General features: G+C 37.8%; 1 protein-coding gene across 11 annotated transcripts in view; it reads right to left on the bottom strand.

Moving 5' to 3' along the window:
• Window positions 1-134: 134 nt before the first annotated feature.
• LOC127625826 (pleckstrin homology domain-containing family A member 6-like) overlaps window positions 135-22,443 on the bottom strand; it is a 134,714-nt gene continuing 112,405 nt past the window's right edge. For 6 of the 11 annotated variants that reach the window (XM_052101219.1, XM_052101214.1, XM_052101215.1 and 3 more), the window contains 17 exons: window positions 22,074-22,160; window positions 21,733-21,786; window positions 17,810-17,878; window positions 17,628-17,708; window positions 16,018-16,167; window positions 15,765-15,860; window positions 15,257-15,368; window positions 14,862-15,001; window positions 12,741-12,923; window positions 11,655-11,730; window positions 10,826-10,929; window positions 10,428-10,604; window positions 9,714-9,866; window positions 9,003-9,136; window positions 6,203-6,345; window positions 5,099-5,195; window positions 135-2,612 (listed from right to left, as the gene is read on the bottom strand). In XM_052101219.1, the coding sequence (XP_051957179.1) occupies window positions 5,101-5,195; window positions 6,203-6,345; window positions 9,003-9,136; window positions 9,714-9,866; window positions 10,428-10,604; window positions 10,826-10,929; window positions 11,655-11,730; window positions 12,741-12,923; window positions 14,862-15,001; window positions 15,257-15,368; window positions 15,765-15,860; window positions 16,018-16,167; window positions 17,628-17,708; window positions 17,810-17,878; window positions 21,733-21,786; window positions 22,074-22,160 (1,854 nt within the window). In that variant the 3' untranslated portion in view covers window positions 135-2,612; window positions 5,099-5,100. The remainder of the gene's footprint in view (window positions 2,613-5,098; window positions 5,196-6,202; window positions 6,346-9,002; window positions 9,137-9,713; window positions 9,867-10,427; window positions 10,605-10,825; window positions 10,930-11,654; window positions 11,731-12,740; window positions 12,924-14,861; window positions 15,002-15,256; window positions 15,369-15,764; window positions 15,861-16,017; window positions 16,168-17,627; window positions 17,709-17,809; window positions 17,879-21,732; window positions 21,787-22,073; window positions 22,161-22,443) is intronic. The other 5 variants (XM_052101212.1, XM_052101217.1, XM_052101213.1 and 2 more) reach the window with 5 other exon arrangements.

The following is a 22,443-nucleotide window of genomic DNA, read 5'->3' as shown; positions in this document are numbered from 1 at the left end:
TCATGGTTGTTTGTTTTAAATCCTACATCAAATATGTATTCCTTATCATTCCAATATGCACTTTTTGCCTTCCTTTTTTAACGTGTGGCTGTACAAACATGACTAAAGAAGAGAGACATGAATTTTAAATACATTCACTTTATTGCATGAGGGTACTTCTAAAGCAAGCACATTAAGTATTGTTTTGTTTGATTTGCATAGCTTAAGCAGTTTCTGTTTTTTTTTTCTTAAAATAGCATTACTGTAAATATGAAGACATACCTGTACAGAATTTTTATTTAAAAATATTTACACAGACCAATGTGCTTCTTTTGTATTTGTTAATCTTACTTAATATGCTACAAGTTTTATCAAATATTAGACATCTCAGTTTTGACTGTTCAACTACAACTTTTACCATTTTGTCCAATTACATAAAAATAACACTTAAAAATGACTTCTAAACAAGGCCTTCAAAATGATGCTTTAGAGTTTTAATTAATAAATTAAAAATATATCAGCCCTGATCGGTATTCCCTATACCAATGCAAAACACTCTTAATCATTTTACAAATTTAGCCAATCAAAACCTCATTTTATACATCAAAGGTCCATGCTCATAGAAAAATATGTGATGCATCTTGATGATCTTGTTTTTCTCTTTCTCAAAAACAATAAAAATATATCTCTGTCTTTGCCTTCAGGGCTGTTTTTGCCAAGTGGAAGTATTGATGGGTAATCAGCTTCTCTGGAATTCCATTCTCTTTCAGATCACTTACTGTGTTAATAGCTTGGTTCAGGTTTTTTTTGGAATATGGCAGGGACAACACAATAACAATATATGTGATAGTATGACTTTTCTTGAGGGGAGAAAGAAAAAACAGTTCTATCAATCAAATTTTCACAGAATTGCATATTATACACAAATGGAGGCCAGTGATTAGTTAAGAGTTAGAGCAAAGACAAACTGAGTTCACTTAAGAAAAGACAAGCAGAAAGCACAGTATGGGCTAACAACTTGCATGGCATTTCGATATGGGGAAAGATCACAGATACATTATGCTATCTAAATAGGACTTCAGCCAAAGTACAAAACAGGAGATTTATATGGTTTGGCAAATTGTTCTTTACGATACATTATAATCAAGCTGCTTGATTATTACCAGTGATAGAAAAATAATCCAAAATATTGTTCCATTTAATTCCATGTCAAGTACTATCTATATTTACACAGAATAAGTGTACCACAGCAGAACAACATAGCCAAATGAATCTCCAAATGGCACAATGATCCACAAATAAGGGCTTTACTGTATATTCTGTTGGGGCAACAGGTCACATAATTTAATGTCAGAATATATACAGGCTGTAATGCAAGTTGCTGGCCCCACATCAACACACATTGTGTTTCAACAAGCAGACTTACACATCTAAGGACACTTCCAAGTTTCTGTTCTCTGTAATCTACCATACAAGATTCTGTCACACACTCACAAGTATTTAGGTACCATCATTTGGTAACTTAAAAGCACTATGATGAGTCCACATGGCTTTGATGCAAAGATTAGAGTAATAGTCATATCAACATATATATTCTTTCTTCCTAGATATACACTTTAATTAAAGGCCTTACAATGGTTTGATAAACTGAAATGTTGATGCGTTGTACTTGACAGGCAAGAAAGAGGGATTTCAAGCCCTATATGAGATAGAAACAGAGGAGCGTTGGAAAGGAGGCCAGGAGGAGTCACAGTGAGCCTGGCCTTGAACTCCTCTGTTGAGATGGAGCGGAGGTGCACAATACCGAGAGCTTCTTCACCTACATCTTCAAATTCCTTTGGATCATGACAAGTGATGGATGCATCTACAGTTCGTGATTTTTCTAAGTTACATCGCATTGGGCTTCCATCTATCGTCCCAAGATAAATCCACAGTGGTTGATTGTGTCCAGTGTGTTGAATACAGATAATAACCATACCAGTAGTTCCAAATCTCTCTAGTAATGACTTACAGAAAAACTGAGCTTGACATCATTCTTGTAGTCCTTGGTCTGGATTCACAACTGCCTGTCGAAAACTACAACTTACTTTCCCATAACTATTTTCCTCCAGTCACATCTTGGTCTTTCTTGGTCTTCTGGACACACCTTTTCCTGTCCCAAACATACTTGTGTCTGAGCGGCTGTACCCAGCGTTTGTAGTATGAATTTGCTGTATATAGTCACTGTAATGTGACCAAGAGCATATATGAATCTGTAAACAAGTTCCACTTCCTGGCTAGTTTTTTAGCTTTTGTAATATAACTGCCATCCTCCAAAGCCAAGTCAAAACAGTTGATTAATTGAATTACAGAATGTAGCTCTGCCATGTGTTACACTCCTCGGAAAGGCCTCGGACGTGAAGCGCATGGAGATAGAAAGGCAGAAAACCTTGATAATGAACAGACACTCCACAGACTCCACTCCAAACACGCTGTAATAATTCTCTCCATGGTGTTGGGTAAGTAAAACAAAATAAATATAAAGTTTGGCAGAGGCAAAACACGTTTTGTTGGTTTTCTTTTTTCCCGTCTTTTCTTTTCGCTAGACACTCAGAAGGGTTCACCATCAAATTTGACAGCTGCAAGAGCTTGAGCTGGGGAAAAAAAACAACAATTTACTGATGTATTTCTTTTGTACAAAGAACAACTGAAAAACATGCCAGAAGTTATGCTAAGGCCTGAAACATATTCTATGCAAGTATGTGAACGCAAATGCTTCTAACTATGCAAGCTACCGCTTATTACCAATTAATTAATTATTTAATAATTAATAATGCAACATGCCAAAAGGGGTACGATAGTGGACATTAGCAGATTAGCACACTTTTCCCTTGGTCAGTTTCATTTTTTTTTTTGGTCAATTACTCTCATGGCAGAGAAAACAATTTCAGGAGAATCTTGTTAAGCACGATAGTTAAAGGAATATTCCAGGTTCATTGCAAGTTAAAGCTCATTCAAAAGCATTTGTGAACATGTTAATTACAACAGAAAATGATTTCAACTCATCCCTCCTTTTCTTAAAAAAATAAAAAAAGAAACAGAAATCGAGGTTACAGAGAGGCACTTATAATGGTAGAGAATGGGGGCCAATTTTTGGAGGTTTTAAAAGGCAGAAATGTAAAGCTTATTATTTTATTAAAGCACTTAAAGTACATTCATTCTTCTGTTAAATCTCATGTATTATTCTTTTTAGCTGTAAAGTGAATTAGTTGTTTTTGCCGTCATTTTAGTGTTCATGGTGTTAAGTCGTCATGGCAACAAAATTAGATATAACTTTATACAATAAAAGATTGGTAAGTGATTTTATCACACCAAAAATAATTTAAACATGCATATTGTTTACGTCTTGTAGCTATACTTTTTAAACAGTGAGTATTTTAACATTAACTTACATTGTAATTGTCTCACATTAACCTAGATTTATGCTTTTTTTTTAAGAAAAGGAGAGGCAAATCAAAATATATTTTCGTGGTAATCAACATTATGTCACAATTTCTGTCGACTGAGCCTAACTTATATTGAACCTGGAATATTCCTTTAAAGTCAAAGTCAATGTTTTTGTCTGGCTAGTTTTTTTCACCCCTTTGAGAATTGTTTGCGAATGTGCACTTGCATAGAGTATATTTCTAGTAAAACATGTAAAAAGATAGTTAACCTAAATAAGAAAATTCTGTCATTTGCTCACTCTCATGCTATTCCAAACCCAAATTTCTTACTTTCTTCTGAAGAACAAAAAAGGAGGAATTTTGAGGGATGTTGGGTTCTCATTCAAATAGCAAAAACAGTTCTTTTGTGAACAATGCAAGTTCTCACGTTAATTTTTCAGTGTAAAATAACGAACAATTTGGGTTCTTTCTAACTAAAAAACAATCGTATGCCTTTAGAAGACTTGAAATATGGCGTAAGAGTCGCATGGAGTCGCTTTAAAGCAAATCACTATAAACTGTCATTGTCCTGAAATCAGCGAATGGGACATCCTTTAAAATTCTTCCTATTGTGTTCCAAAGAAAAAAGAAACTCATACAGGGGTGTGGAATGGCATGAGGATAAATACATTTTGATATAATTTTTATGTTGGATGAAATAATAAGGTAAAATCTTCCTCAGAAGGCCACATCTGACATAATATTTGCAGTTGGGCTTCAAGCAACTATAGCAAGGTGAAAAGTGCTCTTTAACACAGTAAGCCAAGCTTTAAAAACCATCTGATATGGTTGTCATCATCACTAGATCTTAATCATACAGTGAAAATTCATCTGGAAGAGTGAAATGTCATCTGGTTGCAGCAGTTTATGATGGGTTAAGTCTAAAGACATATACACTCACTGAGCACTTTATTAGGAACACCTGTACACCTACATATTCATGCAATTATCTAATCAGCCAATCGTGTGGCAGCAATGCAATGCATAATCTTGCAAATACGGGTCAGGAGATTCAGTTATTGCTCACATCAACCATCAGAATGGGGAAAAATGTGATCTCAGTAATTTCGGCCGTGGCATGATTGTTGTTGCAAGATGGGCTGGTTTGAGTAGAAGGCCACATCGGACACTTTATTAGTGTATATAGTGTTACTAATAAAGTGCTCAGTGAGGGTATATTAGAAAATATACTACAGTATTTAAATAGAGGATGCAATTAAAGCCAGTCAGCACATTTTGAGGTGCCTGTTTGTGGAGCTGCCAAAACCCCTGTAATAATGTGCAGCTAATCAAGATCAATAAGTAATTTATGAGATGACTATAATTGCATAATTTCCATACAGAGCATGGTGTAAAAGCTTTTTAATATTCTGCCAAACAAAGATGCTGAACCCATAAACAAATTAATTATGTATTACCTAATAAAACAATGTGCATTTTAAATATTAAACTGGGTTTACAAGATGCTTTTAATCCAATATAGATCAATTTCAAAGGAATTGTGCCAATTTTTAGCACTACATCTTTGCAGTTGAGAACCCAGCATTATTGAAAGTAAAAGAAAACAAGGGCAATAATGAGCAGGACAGTTTTTGTAAGGATCCAGAGGTGAAAGGGAAGGGGGTGGGAATTGTTGTGTGGTGGGCAGGACTCACCTTCACACCTTCATGATGTGGGAGGTGTCAGAGAAGTCAGCAGAAGGGGGAGGGACCAGGCTGGTTGGGGAGGCAGGGGTACTGGGGACGCACTGGGCTGCAATGCAGTTGTATCATGGGGAGGAAAAATCAAACAAAAAAGTATGCCATGAAGCAAAGAAAAAGGAGCAGTGGATCAGAGAGGCAGTTATGCTCTGTTCTCTCACAGAGCCACAAGCCAACAGGTAAAATGAAGAGGTAGGATCCATGCTACTTGTTTTTCTGACATAAAATGTATGAAATGAAGTGAAAGAAAACTATGAAGGAACTATTCTATCAATAGTTCAACGCATGATCCTAACATGAGCACTAACTAACATGTTTTGCAATGTATGCATTCTGATAAATCTAATTAATCTAATTAATCTAATGATAAATTATTCTCTCTGCCTTTGTCAATTAATATTTGACATATCATTCTATTTATTCTGATGTAAAAACCCTGAACAGATTCCTACTCATTCCTTCAAGTAAATTTTGTTCACTTTTGAGCATTTCTTTCCCAGTGAATCATGATGGAACTAGACAGTGAGCTTCAGTGCAGAGGTTACACATCTAAGAGGCTACTGAAGAGCTTCACAAATATATGACTGCTTGAATAGATTGTTTAATTATCTAAAATTAAATTATAGAATACACTGTATATACACATATCAACTACTGTATGTACTTCTGTAGCTCATCTGGAGCATGGTGCTAGCACTGCCAAGGTCATGGGCTCAATTCCCAGGGAACATACAAACTAATAAACATCCATGTATACACTCTGCAAGTAACTCTGGATAAAAGCTTCTGCCAAGTGCATACATGTACATCATTTATACATCAACTATCATTTGCCATTTTGTAAACGGCAAAATATCAAAACCTCATTTATTCAAAGTAGTAACTTTAATCAGTGTAACCTCAGCACTGAAGTTTGGTGAAGAGTGCATTTCTGGACACTGAGGAACATGTGACATTAAGAGGGCATGTGACTGTGACAGTGAGGTCAAAGGTCAGATATTGGTCAGAGAGTTGGGGTCACAGCTCGCTCAGGCTCCTCCGAGCGGCAGGCTTCCTCACCGGAGAGCAGGCGGCTACGGCGTGAGGCCTCAGCGGCCAGCGCACAGGAAATCTCAATCCGCTTCTCCTGCTCATGAAGCTGCTGCTCTGGGTTACTGGGTCCCTCCACTGGTCCATCCAAAACCGGCACCAAGTTCTGCATGCTGAGATAAGAGAGAAGGACATAGATTTGCCATTAACATAGAAGGAAAATAAACAATATCTCTTTGTTCAAAACTGTAGTGAGCTGCCTTGTTGTCTACAACCTACAAAGACAGCTTCCTTCTAAGGCAGCATACTAACTGAAATGGAATCTCAGCTACTGATTTGGAATGCTCTAGATAGGCAGCAGACTTGACTTAGACTGGCAGCCAAAAGTTTGGAATTATATACAGATTTTGCACTTATGGAAAGAAATTTCAATGTTAAGCTTCATTTAATGAACCAAATAGCTTTCAACTGTGTTTGATATAATGGCAAGTGAATTTCTAGTACCAAATTAGCAATTTAGCATGATTGCTCAAGGATAAGGTGTTGGAATGATGATTGCTAGATTTGATCAAAAATTACTTTTTTAAAATAGTGATGGTGCAGTTTTTTACATTAATAATGTTCTGACTATACTTTGTGATCAGTTGAATGCCACTTTGGTGAATAAAATTACCACTTTCTTTTCATAAGAGCAAAATCTGTACGTTATTCCAAACTTTTGGCCACCAGTGTACATTTGTTTTCAATAGAGTTTGGTGTTAGCATGTTGCTAAGCTAACTATAGTATGTGACACTCAAATAAGCAAAATCATTATAGCACACACTAATATAGGGGGAAAATATTTTGTAATTAGAGTATTGAAGTATTGAATGAACTCTCTTGCTTAGTCTGTCATCATTTTTTCTCACTGAGCTCATTCTCAAATGGCCTTTTCTGTGAAGTATACATGTGACACTGCCTTAGAATTTGGCCAAAATTAGGTATCTTAGAAGGCAACATAATTATATCTACTGCCTACCTATTGGAACAGCCATTGCATCTGGAGCACGCCTATCAAATAGGGTTTCCTATCTTGTATTATTATGGGCATTTTGGGGTATTGTATCAAAAATGCAGGATGGAAACATCAAGATGCAAATTAACTTTCCAAAACCCACATAAAAACTTAAAAGCTTGCATGAGGTGGATACATTTCTCATTAGGTAAATGAAGAAAACACATTTACCTATATAAACTCACTTAGCACTGTATTATACTCAATAGCAATGTAAATACTCAGAGACTGGTTTGACACACACGTGTCCTGAGTTGCACTTTAATTACTGTCACTTTATAACTGTCTGCTACCTCAATAACTGCTATGTGCATAGAACATTATCTCATAGTATGTTATGTTTACATTTTTAGAAACTGTCATCTTTTTGCACTACTGATTACTGGTCGGCGCTGCACTGTCTATTGTCCTGTTCATTGTCAGTAATTTGTTGTACTGTCCTGTACTTTTTGCACATGTTTGCACGTGCACTTTATATAGGTATATGTAGGTTTTTTTATATAGGTATTTTATTTCGTTGTGTTGTCTCATGTGGTCCTGTGTTGGTCCTTTGTTGTTTTTATGTAGCACCATGGTCCTGGAGGAACGTTTTCTCGTTTTGCTGTGTACTGTACTAACTGTATATGGTTGAAACGACAATAAAAACCACTTGACTTGACTTGACTTGACTTGATTAGGAACATCTGTACACATACTTATTCACGTGATTTTTTAATCAGTCAATCACGTGCCAACAGTGCAATGCATAAAATCATTCAGATATGGGTCAGGAGCTTCAGTTAATGTTCATATCAACCATCAGAATGGGGAATGGTGCCAAAAATAAAAAGACATCCAATGAGTGGCAGTTCTGCAGATGGAAACACCTTGTTGATGAGAGAGGTCAACGGAGAATGGCCAGACTGGATGGCAGATGACAGAAAGGCTACGGTAACTCAGATAACCACTTTGTACAATTGTAGTGAGCAGAACAGCATCTCAGAATGAACAGCACGTCGAACCTAGAGGCGGATGGACTACAACAGCAGAAGACCATGCCAGGAACTCTATTATGATTATAGTGTTCCTGATAAAGTGCTAAGTAAGTGTATATTTATAACAGAATTTATATAGAAATAGAGATGCGCATCAAAAACGTCATGTGACTTTGCCTCAACAAGGTAAATGCACACATTATTGGCGAGAATATCAGAGAATATTATTCATATCATCACAGCATCTCAAATGTTAATCTGGATATTCTGAAATGCCGAAGACAAAAACTTTCATCAAAATGATTGGCTACTATTACCTTCCAGAACTGTCTTAAACGCTTTTGCTCCCAGATGAAAGACATCTGCCACTGAATGCTAGTAAACATGACGTTTGTCAGAGCGTTTTGTCAGCGCTCTCTAAACCATAAGTAATTTATTATATTTAAAAAAGCCACATTTTCATTTCCATTTTGCACTAATTTCCCCAGAAGTGGATATTTTGTTCTCTTAAACACATGGGATAGAAACTGTTTAATACGCAAATTGTTTTCACAATATTCCATTTTATGCATAAATCAAATTTTCAACATGGATGGTAACCTGGCTTAAGATGTCTTAAAAGGCTGCCTATGTAGATAACTTGCTTGGTTTTGGAGCAAAACCTATAGGTCTTCACAAAAGGTAGGTAAACTGTTTTTTTTTTGTTGTTTTTTTTTTTACATAGAATTACTTCATTTATAACCTGGATTTACAGTTTGCAGTATTATGCTTTGTGGATCAAAACGTGATGTGATGTCATACTTTGATTTGGCAATGAGTGTCTTGATTCTCTCCACTTTCTTTTGTTTTTCCCGCATCTCTTCAGGGCTGAGTGGTGTACTGGGATCAACATCTAAATATCGCTCAGGGATCAGAACTTTATCTGGGGTGGACAACTGTAAACAAAGAAGAGTAAAACAATCTTTAGATGTGCAAACCTCTATCAAACACCTGGTACTGAATGTTGATGAAGCACAAAAAAGTTCAAACAAGTAAAAAATAAAAAAAACAGTTTTGCACAGTTTTTCTGATAAACTCGAACAAAAGCAATAAGCCACGAGAGGCCGTGGATTGCAGTAATTTTTCTTTTTTAAATAAGGGACAAGTCAAAATAATTTTTTATTGTAATCAACATGCTGTCGACTGTGTTGAACTTGTATTGAAATCGAAATATTCCTTTAATGTAGAATGTGTGCTCATAGGTGTAAGTTTATAGTCACTTTGCAATGGCTTTGAATGTGGCTTGTTCAATCAGAACATAGAGTCGAAACAATCCATTTTAAAATGTAAATTTAAGCACAAGGTGTAAATGGGGTCAGAGACACCACTGCTCAAATTCAAATGTCCTTGCACCTTACAACAACTATTTTTAAACAGTAAAATGCTGAACATTGTAAAACCTTTTTTTTGTTTCAAGAAAATAAAAAGAATTGTCCATTGTGCAATCTACAGTTCATCCATGTGACCTCTAACCTCTCTGCTGATGTCCATGTCATAGTGTTCAGGCTCCACCTGTCGTCGCAAGCGTGCGATTTCCTGCCTGGGTGATTCCACGCCTTCTCCCCTCACTGCTGCCTCCAGACCCTTAATATCCACCTCATCTGCCGTCACTCTCCTCCGGACCTGCTTAAAAAGAGGACTAGCAGACTGAGTACTTAGCAAGACTCAAAACAGAATAAAAAGTTAAGTATCTGCAAACACATAGAATAGGACTCATCATAAAAAAGCTTATGAATTCAATATAGATGATGGTTCTATATACAGTATGTAAATATTCATGTCACATACTACATTTTACCCTTACAAATAGAAGTAAGAATTAAAGGGATAGTTCATTAAAATTTTTACAAATCTGTCATTATTTACTCATCCTCACGTCATTCCAAATGGTCTGACTTTCTTTTGCTGTGGAACACCTGAGGAGACATTTTTAACATTGTTGAGATGCCCATGAAAGTGAATGGTGACTGAGGTGGTCACACCTGAACATTCTGCCTAACATCTCCTTTTGTGTTCCAAGGAAGACTGAAAGCCATACTGATTTTGAAACAACACGAGGTTGAGCAAATAACGACTGAATTTCCTTTTTGCTTGAACTATCCCTTTAAACTAACTAGCTAGCTTTGCAAAAACACAGCACTCTTTCAGTTCACTGCCACAAAAATGAGGTTTAAGTTAGAAGCTAACCACTCTGTAGTTGGTGGAGGTTTTTAATCCGTCAATGTGCTGACTGCTGGAAAGGTTGAGGCTGCGCCTTTTGTCTCTTACAGAACTGCTCTGGTTCCTTCGTATCCTCTCATTCTGTTCCTGCACGCTCATTTTAGACTTCGCCTCTGCGGGGAACACAGCACTCTTTGGCCTCTCCTGTGACACAAATGGACACATAATGCAATATGTTCTTATCCAAACTGATCTAGACCCTTAATAGACCTTTATTTTGGATCTATAAGTCATTAACATTCACAAAACCAATGGATGTTGCTATATATCTATGTAGGTTTTATAGTTTATTTTATTTGTCTTGTATAACTTATTGCTATTTTGAAGAATGGCATAAAGAATTTACTAGCAGAAATTTAACCTACCCTTGAAATGTGACCGTTGGACACTTTCCCATTTCTCCGTTGGACACCATCAGTATTACTCTTGTCTTCTGAAGGCGACTTGGTCCTGGGAGGAATGATTCCAACTGCACAGGGAAAAAGTTGATTAATGTGTAAATATAATGTGAAAATACTGTATGTGTTACGGTGTTATTGCAAAACAATTGGTTTGTTCCAGTATACACTCACTTAGCACTATATTAGGAACACCTGTACACCTACATATTCAGGCAATTATCTAATCAGCCAATCGTGTGGCAGCAATGCAATGCATAAAATCACATAAACCATCAGAATGGCGAAAACATGTGATCTTAGTGATTTCGACTGTGGCATGATTGTTTGTGCCAGATGGGCTGGTTTGACTATTTCTGTAACTGCTGATCTCCTGGGATTTTCACACACAACAGACTCTAGAGTTTACTCAGAATTGTGCCAAAAACGAAAAACTTCCAGTGAGCGGGAGTTATGTGGATAGAAACACCTTGTTGATGAGAGAGAGATCAATGGAGAATGGCCAGACTGGTTGGGGCTGACAGAAAGGCTACGGTAACTCAGATAACCCCTCTGTACAGTTTTAGTGAGCAGAATAGCATCTCAGGATGCACAACACACCGAAGCTTCAGGCGGATGAGCTACAACAGCAGAAGACCACATTGGGAACTTTATTAGGTCCATAGTGTTCCTAATAATGTGCTCAGTGAGTGTATATCTATAATATAACTGCAAGGTTTGATTAATCCCCAACAATGTGTTCTGAATATTGTAAGTAAAGTTTCTTGTGAGAAATATATCTCTCTTTTCCTCTTACCTTTATTCTGGTTGGATTGCCTGTCCTGCTCGGTTTCAAAGTCATTGGTCTTTTCTCCCTGCGAGATGTAGTTGTGCTAAAACAGAACACAACAAATGTAAACAATAGTCAAATATCCAGGGTTTGAAACCAAAAATCCTATAGGAACCTAATAGGATTCTATTATTATTAAGGCATCATAAATTGGAATCATTCTGAATGGGATTAAATATGAATCCACTTAGAACGTAATACGGTTCTGGAACTGGATAATGAGTTTATTTGTTCAGATTTTCAGTTTATCAAGTCGAATAATTTTGGATCCCATTAAGATTAATTTAAATTTATGATAGAAATTCCATAAGGCCTGCACATATGTTTTTGTACTAGGGAACCATTTCCCACAAGCAACCTAATTTAACATAGCTTTCAGAAATTCAAAATGCTAAAATTTTTCTTAGCATACTGAAATAAAACACTCAGCACAGAATGGAGTCACAGAGGCACAATGGGGGCTTCTTCAGGTTGCTCAACAGCATGATGAATAGTTGCCTGCAAGTGCATGAGGCATCTGGGCCGAATGGGGCTATAGGTCAAAGCAATGGACACGTATTTAAACACCACAGCTCTGACATTGGCTTGCATGTACACAACACTAACACAGACACAAGCAAGCACAAACACATTAATATGCAAAGAAATGACACAACAAATGTAGAAAAGTCTGCGTATGGGAGAATTTACATAAACATTGCAGGGAAAAATGGGAGCTTTTACGGAAGAGGCGCTACTCTGTCTATCTAATTTATCTTACAACAGTTTTAAAGATGTTGTAACTATATTGTGTTGGCGCTAGGTTTGTAATAAAGTAATAAATTGCATTATTACACATTTAGAAGCAAACAGAACAAGATGTCAAGAAAGATGAATGAAGCATATAGAAAAGGATGAAATGAAGCTACTAGGCAGTGAAAGGAAAGATGGGCTGGGGGGGCTTAGAAATGATTGTGGACATGGGCGTGAAAATGGACACAGGACATGGTGGAACTGTGATGTGAATTAGAGGTTTTTCCTCGTTCTGGTAGTGCTGCTCCCGCTCTGATGTACCTTTCTGCTGTGGAATTCTGCGTCATCCTTGTAGACTTCCTGGTGGATGGCTGAATGGGGACCCATGCTCCGCAGCCAGGCATTGCTGTCTAAGGGCAGGGGAGGGATGGAGGGGGGGAAGGACTGGGAGGACTCCAAGGGTCGGTAAGATTTAGGAAGTGGAGGTCGCGGAGGGCCAACCTCCTGTGGTAGGACGGGAGGGGGGAAAACAGTGGAGGAGGAGGAAGTGGGCAAGAGAGAGAACGTGAAAGATAGGGATAGAAAAGATATTGAGCAGAGTTAGGGAGGAAGGGAGAAGGGAGGGGATGGAGAGGTGGAGTAAGAGCTGTGCATCAAGAGTGACTGAGCCAGGTGGAGGGCGGAGAGTATCATGGGAAGCATATAGGCATGGAACCCTCACCACAAACGCTAATAACACTGACCTGCACACAGCTCTGGCATCAACCCAAACATTTACTATGCATTTTGCCCCGTTTGCAAATCACTACTAGCTAGGTTAAAAAGGCTAAGGCCATTTGATAATAAAAAATTAATTCTCCACAATTTTTCACCACAACATTTGTGATCTAAAATTTGGGGCAAGTAATCAGAAGGCTAAAAATGAAATGTGCAGTTCAGTTAGGTGCATATTTCTCTGAATAAATGGTACATACTAGAACTCAGAAAAGGCAGAAAACTGTGGTAACGTAGCACTGAAGTAGTGGGTCACCTATGAATACTAGCAAACACTCATGGTCAAGCATTCAAGAGACACTAGAGCTAAGTAAAAAACAGGATCACAGAACCATTGAGAAGACAAGTATTAGACACGAAAAGAAAATGTGTATCCCATTTAATTGTCATACAGGTTAAAACCCTAATTAAGCTAATTGTGCTATATCTTGTCATGTTGATGGTGCTTTCAAAGCGAAAGTCATTTTGAAATCATTATCAAAGACCCATGATATTTTCTAAATGAGCCTAGCTGGGCCAATATGAATTAAAGTGAATTAGGGTTGCACCTGGAAAATGTATACTGTTCTGTATGAACAAAAATAGAAACTCCTCAAAAACCTAAATACTAAGCCTTAGGCCGAGCTGAGTAAATGATGAGAAATATAATAAGAGAGACAAAAGAAGGTGAAGAGTGTAATTTTTGTACCTCTAGTGGGACCAAACTGAATTGCTTTCAAATATTTTTGAAGGAATATTTTGGGTTCAACACAAGTTCAATCAACAGCATTAGTGTCATGATGCTGATTACCACAAAAAAACAATTTTTTATACTTTTTTTAAAATGTCACTTCAATAGAAATGAATGGGGGCTAATCCTTAAACGTTAAAAAACTCACCGTTTCAAAAGTATAGCCACAAGACATAAACAACATGAGTGTTAACATGATTTAAGTGTGATAAAATCACTTACTAACCTATTCTGTGCAAAGTTATTTCCAATTTTACAACTTTGTTGCCATGACGACATAACACTGTAAAACCTAAAACCCTAGAATTACTGTTAAAATTATGATTTGAACAACTTTACAGCTCAAATAATACACAAGTTTTAACAAAATAATTAATGTGTGTTTTTACAAAAATGATAAGCTTCACATTTCTGCATTTAAACCCTCCAAACTTTGGCCCGATTCACATCCATCATACAGTAAGTGACTCACTGTAACCTCGATTTATGCTGATTTTAAAGAAAAGAAGGGATGTGCAAATTTTTTTTTTTGTGGTAATCAACATTATGTCACAAATGCTGTTGATTGAGTTTAACTTGTATTGAATCCGGAATATTCCTTTAAACAGGTTTCCCCGAACACTTCTCTCACCTTCCATTGGCTAAAAAAACAGACAGTCGTGCCCCAAACGGATGCCATTGCTTGAGCCACTGTTGCTGTGCTGGGCTGTAGGTGACTCTCAAGCAAACAGAGCAATATTTTGATATTGCCACACAGTTAGAATGTTAACGCTTCTCGTGGAAAACGTTCTACAAATGGATTACTTAGTTTGCATTTTATGCTGGGGTTGGAGAAAGTATTTTCACAGAAAAAAATTACACAATTCACCGTGAAATACAAATTCCTAATCTTTTCAAGTCCCATTTACTATTATATCTCTAATAGATGTATGAATTACCTCTGTGGCTTGCTGTTTAGTAGGTGAGGCCTGAGAGCCAGGAACAGGAGAGAAGGGGCTGAGAGGACTTGTTAGACTAACTGAACTCAAAGGGCTTGCAGGACTACTTGTGCTGAATGAGCCAGATGCTCCACTGGCTACTGGAGAAAAAGAGAGCAAGGCATATAATAGAGTTAAGGACCTACAGACTCTTTTTGACCTTTTCAATAAAATCAATAAAATGTCAAAAGCAACCTAATATGTCCTACGTTGCTGCTGTTGTTTTCCAAAAATGTATACAATCAAATCATAAAACTACATAAATTACACTGCTTTCTCTCATTCTTTATTACTTATTCTTTGAGCGCTGTTTGGGATGCCATGCAGTATGGTGAGAGTGAATGCACTCATCTGACCTCTGTGCTTGGCAGTGTCCGTGCCACGGGACAGGTTGTTCTTGTGCAGTGCCTCCAAAACATCCTGAACCCTCCAAAACTCCTTCTGAATGTGCCTGTGTACAAGCTCACTCTGAGAATAGGAAAGAAGAGGAGGACAGACAAATTAAGAGATAAGAGAGCAGGAGAGGAAACAGAAACAGAAAACATGCATTATTGAATAGTGCTGCCAGGATCGTTCAAAAATGAATATTGCTCCTTGTTAATAACTAACGAGCGAATCACATGGCATTCAATTATTGATTGCATATATCATGTCTGTGCAAATGAAGTTCATCTTTGTGGAAGTCATTTGCAAGAGGTCATAACTGCATGTGCTCATTAAAAAATAATTAGTCTTATGGAAGAATAAAAAGAAGTCATTTAACGGAGTTCAAGGTTTATTATAATATAAACTATAATATTGATGATGACAACATAAATGCCCCTGATGATGATAACAAAAATGCGGGGTGGGAACCTGACATACCTGCCCTCCAGCGTTCAGCTGCTCCCACAGGTCACCATGGATTGAGTTCACCTCGTCCTCCAAAGACTCGAACTCCATTCGGGTGGTGGTCAGATTCTGTGAAGATGAATAATCTTGTCCTTAATGACTTCTTAAGCCAGCCCCTTCATGCAAATAACTTTTTTTTCCTTTAATCATTTATTCCATTAAGAACATCGGCTGATTTGAATATGTGATAAAGTTGTTGCATCAAACTGTATAATTGGTGGCTTACACTTGAAGCCTGTGACAGCTCTCCCCTGATATTGATCAGCTTGTTTTGTAGACTTTCTTTTTTCATCTGAAGCTTCTCCATGGCCAACGGCTGGTTTCTGTACAGCTCCATCTCTTGATGTGTGGCTACCAGCACCCCCTCTAGGCTGTCCTGGAAATTGCAGAATGAAGTTAAGTGAGTAAGGTATTTTATATAATTTGTTTTAGGTAGGATTAGATAGTAAAGGCAACAGAGATCTTTATCCTTTTTAAGGCCAAGCATCTCTTGGTCTATAGAGACATGAAGCAAGGACCCCCTGTTACAGTATATATTGTATAAAATTGAGTGTTGCGATTTAAGCTTAGCCTATGTGTAAAGTTCACATACATTGTTATGATGTTTAAATTACAAAGCCATTAAAATAATCAATAATATACAGAGCAATCTTGTCAATTTTAAATTCACTTAAAGCTGAAGTGTGTAACTTTTTGGATGTTTTACTTTCTCTTAACCCTGCTTAAAGGAATAGTTCATCCAAAAATGAAAATTCTCATCATTTACTCACCCTCATGCCATCCCAGATGTATATGACTTTCTTTCTTCTGCAGAACACAAACAAAGATTTTTAGAAGAATATCTCAGCTCTGTAGGTCCATACAATGCAAGTGAATGTGATCAGGCCTTTGAAGCTCCAGTGGTTTAATCACTGTCTTCTGAAGCGATCCAGTCAGTTTTGAGTGAGAATAGACTAAAATGTAACACATTTTTCCTATAAATCTTGACATCAGCATTCTCCTTGGCGATCATGATTTCAAGCTTGATTACATTTCCTAGCACCATGAAGTGGTCTGCGCATGCGTCAAGCACTAGAAAGTGTTATCTAGATTGAAATAATAATCATATTTAGAGACTGCAATTGGGTCTGTTCTCCCTCAAAACCAGATGAATCGCTTCAGAAGACATGGACTAAAGCACTGGAGTTTTATGGATTACTTTTATTCTGCCTTTATGTGCTTTTTGGAGCTTCAAAGTTTTGGTCACCATTCACATGCATTGTATGGACCTTCAGAGCTGAGATATTCAACTAAAATCTTTAGATTGTGTTGTGCAGAAGAAAGAAAGTCAGACACATCTGGGATGGCATGAGGTTTAGTAAATGATGAAATAATTGCAATTTGTAGGGTGAACTATTCCATTAATGTACAGAGACTACTATAACTAAGCCATTTTTACTTAATTTTCTCAGCAACTGTAAACATTATGGCACTATACTACTGTGAGAATTGGTCAAGAAAACATTTAACTGAACTTTAACTTCTTTAGCATTTTGATGAAATTAACTTACCGTACTCTTTTATTTATTTTAAATTTATTTATTTATTTTTTCACACAAAAATTACAATCAAACAATAATTGGTGACTACCTGCAGTACTGCCATGGAGCCAATAGCCCACAAGTTGCTTACCTGGTGCCTCTTAGCTAATACAGTTTATCTAGTTTAGTTTAGGGGCACTCTGGCTGACATTGTCTATCTTCCTGGCACCTTACTCTGTTAGTAGCATTGAGCTCCCCATGCAGAAATCTGAGTTTTGTATGCTTGGTAAATGAGAGGACTTAACGTTTTGGTTACCTTTTCCATTCGCAAATGATGAACTATAGCCTCTTGCTCTTTCAGGAGTCGATTATGCTCACACAGACGACCCAGCAGTTTCTGTACAGAGAACAAATTCAGATACTTACAGTATGTGGTTGACAAGGATTTTTTACCCAAGTTATAAATTATGACTTTGAACAGACTTGAACAGGACTTACACTGGTCTCTATCTCATTTTGCTTTAGTGTGGGATGTAGGTCACTGTATATATCATGGAAAGGAGGCACCTAGAATCAGATAGGAAGAGAAACACAACATGAACATTACAGAAAATAAGTCTATATGTTTATATGAACATTTTCAATTATTAAACAACATTTGACTTCAAACTAAATAAATAAAAAAAAATTGCACCTATTTAAAGAAAATTTATCAGCAACAAAAACCATTCTCAAATGCTGCGTCAATTATTAGCCCCACGGCTTTCCTCCTCTATGGTATGAGATGAAAGGGACATCACAGATGACACGTACACAGAGGACAACAGCAAGACAGCACAATACAAAATAATCACACAATGGAAGATGTGACACTGGGCAAACAAGCACTGGAAATAAAGGAATTCACAAAAATAAAGCAAAAAAACAAAACAAAACCTTCATCCAACCAAAAATCAGAGGAACTGAAGATTGTAGTTCACCGCAAAATTAATTCTGTCAACATTTACACACCCTCATGTTGTTCCAAACCCGTATTACTTTTTTCTTCCATGGAACATGAAAGGAGACATTATGTAGCATGTTAGTCTTGGTCACCATACACTTCAATGCATCTTTTTTCGATTCAATGAAAAAGAATGGTGACTGAGGCTGTCATTCTGCCTAACATCTTCTTTTTGTGTTCCAAGGAAGAAAGTCATACAGGTTTAAGAGCAACATGAGGGTGAGTAAATGACAACACACAATTTTTTTTTTCCGGTCAACTATCCCTTAAACCTAAAGGTTACGGCTTTTAAAACTATCACTTAACGCTAAGCACTATCGAAACATCCAGCATGCCACATCCATCAGGAAGCAGAGAGAGAGAGGCAGGCCCTGTTATAGCCCCAGAAAAGCCTCGTTTGAGCCTTGCTGTGCTGGAAAGGGGCTGAACTCCAAGGTATGACAGAAGCCTGCTTCCCTTAAAAACTCTCATCTCTCTTACTTGTGAGAAAAGCTTTGCTCGAGGAGAGGAACGTTCAACCATTCTGGTTACCATGCCAATTAGGTGATCACCCTCTGTCACCTAGAGCAGAACACACCATCATTCACCAGGTGTACATCTAGCTATACGCCTGACCTTAACTATGAGCAACCCTGACGCACACCTGGTTTCTTCTTGCGACGTCCACAGAAGGTACAGCAGATATACAATGAATTTCAGCCTGTGCTGTTAATTCCACGTGCTCAGTTAGAAAATTAGGAAACACTTTCATCTCAGTGTGAGAACTAACACAGAGAGGAGATAGTGGTGGTGTAGTGGGCTAAAGCACATAACTGTTAATCAGAATCATAACTGTTAATCAGAAGGTCACTGGTTCGATCCCCACAGCCACCACCATTGTGTCCTTGAGCAAGGCACTTAAGTCCAGGTTGCTCTGGGGGGGATTGTCCTTGTAATAAGTGCACTGTAAGTCGCTTTGCATAAAAGCGTCTGCCAAATGCATAAAAGTAAATGTTATCTCGAAGTGGGCATCCAAACATGACTCAGTCAGATCTTCTAATCATCTTTCTCCTTAATGTGATTCAAAAGCTCTGTTTGAAAACTGACCTCACAAAATGTGTGAGAGGACATCATAACTGATTTTGAACTGATTTGTGTTCTACAACCTAGTAAGCTACCTTCTAAGGAACCATCCTAACCAAAATGGAATCTGATAAGTGGCTGATTAAAAATGCTCTTCTGGGACAGCAAATCTGTAAACGGTGACTTATGCATGTCGTATAAATGGAGTAAAAATAATATACCAAGTATAGCATTTATGGTAACACTTTACTTTCAATAAGGTTGAATGTGTTAACATTAGTTACAATATCTACATGAGTTAAAATCAACTAACAATGCACAGTACTTAACACTGGTTAAAAGAATATTCAGGGTTCAATACAAGGTAAGCTGAATCGACAGCATTTGTGGAATAATACACAATACACAAGTTTTAACAGAATAAATAATATAAGTCCTTTTATAAAATTATACGCTTCACATTTCTGCCTTTAAAATTAGCCCCATTCACTTTCATTCTAAGTGCCTCGAAGTAATCTCAATTTAGCTTTTTTTAAAGAAAAGAAGGGACGAGTCTAATTTAATTTTTGCGGTAATCAACATTATGCCACAATTGCAGCCAACTGAGCTTAACTTGTTTTGAACCCGTAATATTCCTTAAACAGGTTTCCCCTGAACACTTCTCTCATCTTCCTCTGGTCATTTCAAGACTGGACTACTGTAATGCCCTGTTGGCCGTCCTCCCAGCTAGCACGTTTAAGCCACTGCAGATGGTCCAGAACGCAGCAGCACATCTGGTCTTCAGCCAGCCAAAGAGGTTCACGTAAACCTACTCTTGATTTCACTTCATTGGCTACACCAAATTCAAGGCTTTAACTCTGGCCTTCAGTAAAGCCAATGGAACAGCACACTCTTCAGATTCACTCCTCCAGGTCTATGTCCCAACTCGCTCTCTGTGGTCATTGAACGAGCTGTGTCTATGCAACGGGACATTTCTAGTGGTCCCGTTGCATAGAGGCACAGTCTATTTCACGATCATTCACTTTTCTGTTCCTCTGTGGTGGAAAGAGCTTCCAACCTCCACACAATCTGCTGAAACCATCTCAACATTCAAGAACCTGCTGAAAAACATCTGTTCCGAGAGCACTTAACCAAATCACACTAAATGCACTTACTATTTATCAAAATAAAATGTATATACTGTATATATTCCTTGTCTGTCTCTTTCTTCTGTGCTAGCTTCTATACCACTCCAGCCACTTTGAGAAAACAGCAGTGTGATACTGCAGATATTGTTGACTTTTGTATGACAAGTTGCTTGCTATGTTCATCATTTATAAGTCCCTTTGGCTAAAAGTTGATGCTAAATTACTAAATATGAATATGAAACAACTAGATCTTTATTGTAAAGTGTTACCACAATTATAATCGACATAGCTCGACTCCAACATCTTGAAACAAACTTTTAACCAAACTCACAGCCAAGCCTTCTGGAATTGCATTATCCGAGAAAGAATCATGTCTCATGAATCAGTCTGGTTCAGACCAGAGGCGTCGAGAGCTTCAAATCGACCGGAAGTCATTCATTTTCTATGGCAGTCAGCGTCTCTCGGCGGCGAGAAGCGGCGCGTCCGTGGCTGGCACGGTTTGGGCATTGTGGCCGTCTGAGAAAAGTTAAAGTGCGGGCAACATTATGGTAATGAGCTTTGACATGGTTCGGCGGCAACCTATTGGAATATAGAAGTGCTCCACTCTAGCGAAGTCTAGAAAACACAACAGTGTCAACCTTGATTCACACCAAACATTAGTTCCGAAGAAAAAATGGAGGAGAAACAAATTATTTCTGTGGCGGGTTTCCCCGTAATAAAACACTGATTTGACCCATTGCACTACACAACCAGGACCACAGTTATTACAAATGTATTTTATTTTGTTTATTTTGGTAACAAACAACCACAATTTTAATTATTTTCTGCCATCGATCGATTTCTTACATTCACATTGTACTTGTGATAGGTCAGCAAAAAGATACCTACCGGTCGACATGTTTGTATGTTTTGTGGCCCCTATAAATATAGTTCACAAAACCAAGTATTCCGAATGAACGTTGCCGCCTATTTCAACTATGTTAGAGCGTCTACGATTCTTCGATAGCATTGTTGGCAGGTCAGCCTGAGCTAATTTTGTCAATCTCGCCGCCTCTGGTCTGAAAACACGGTTAGATTTCCACCTAAATGAGATGCTTTATAAGGAAGGATAATTTAAAAAGGTGTTGCATAAAGGCAGCAGGCGTCTAGGTGGGCAGCTCACTAGGTTTTGGAGCATACGTAAATGCACTGTCAGCATGGAAAATCATTTGTTGGGTTAAGTCTCCTACCTGCTGATCTAGATACTCCAGGTTCCTCTGAAGCTGCAGGTCTAATATGTCCTCCTTAGGTGTGCAGTGAAGTGAAACCCATCAGCAACACAAGCATCAGACGGTGAGACAGAGGTTGGAACATAGGAGAAGACACACACATGCTGATCACAGCAAAGCAAAATACATCACGTTCATACTCACAGACAACTAACATGCACTCAATCATTCATGCTAGTGCACTTGATCTGTGGTACACACAAATTAGCAGTATCATATGATTTGCAGATTCTCGATTAATGAGGGTGTTATTGGATTGTGCCTAGATGAATACATGCACAACTTTTTAAAACTCGACTTACCATTTTACTATGGAGAGAGGGGGATGCTGGGTAGTTATAATGGTACATTCCTTGACTGTAGGAGCGGCGATCTCCAGGGAAATCATACTGAAACAGGTATTGATTACGGTAATTTGACGACACACTCACATTATGAATTACAATGTGTGAGGTGTGTAATAGAATCGCAAAAATAACGTCTTTTTTCATTGAGTTTTCCCAAACACTCCAGCACATCTGCCATTGGTTGTACAAACAGATAGTCCTGCCCCAAACTCAAGCCATTGGAGTCAATCCAGTGGTGAGTATTGTCAGGATGCTCAAACAAACAGAGCTATGTTTTGAAAACGCCACAGTGTTTACACTTTTCGGATGGCTTACTTGTAGTTGT

Source organism: Xyrauchen texanus, chromosome 32 (assembly GCF_025860055.1).
Source record: "Xyrauchen texanus isolate HMW12.3.18 chromosome 32, RBS_HiC_50CHRs, whole genome shotgun sequence".
NCBI classification, from domain to species: Eukaryota; Metazoa; Chordata; class Actinopteri; order Cypriniformes; family Catostomidae; genus Xyrauchen; species Xyrauchen texanus.
This window is presented reverse-complemented; position numbering and strand designations above follow the sequence as displayed.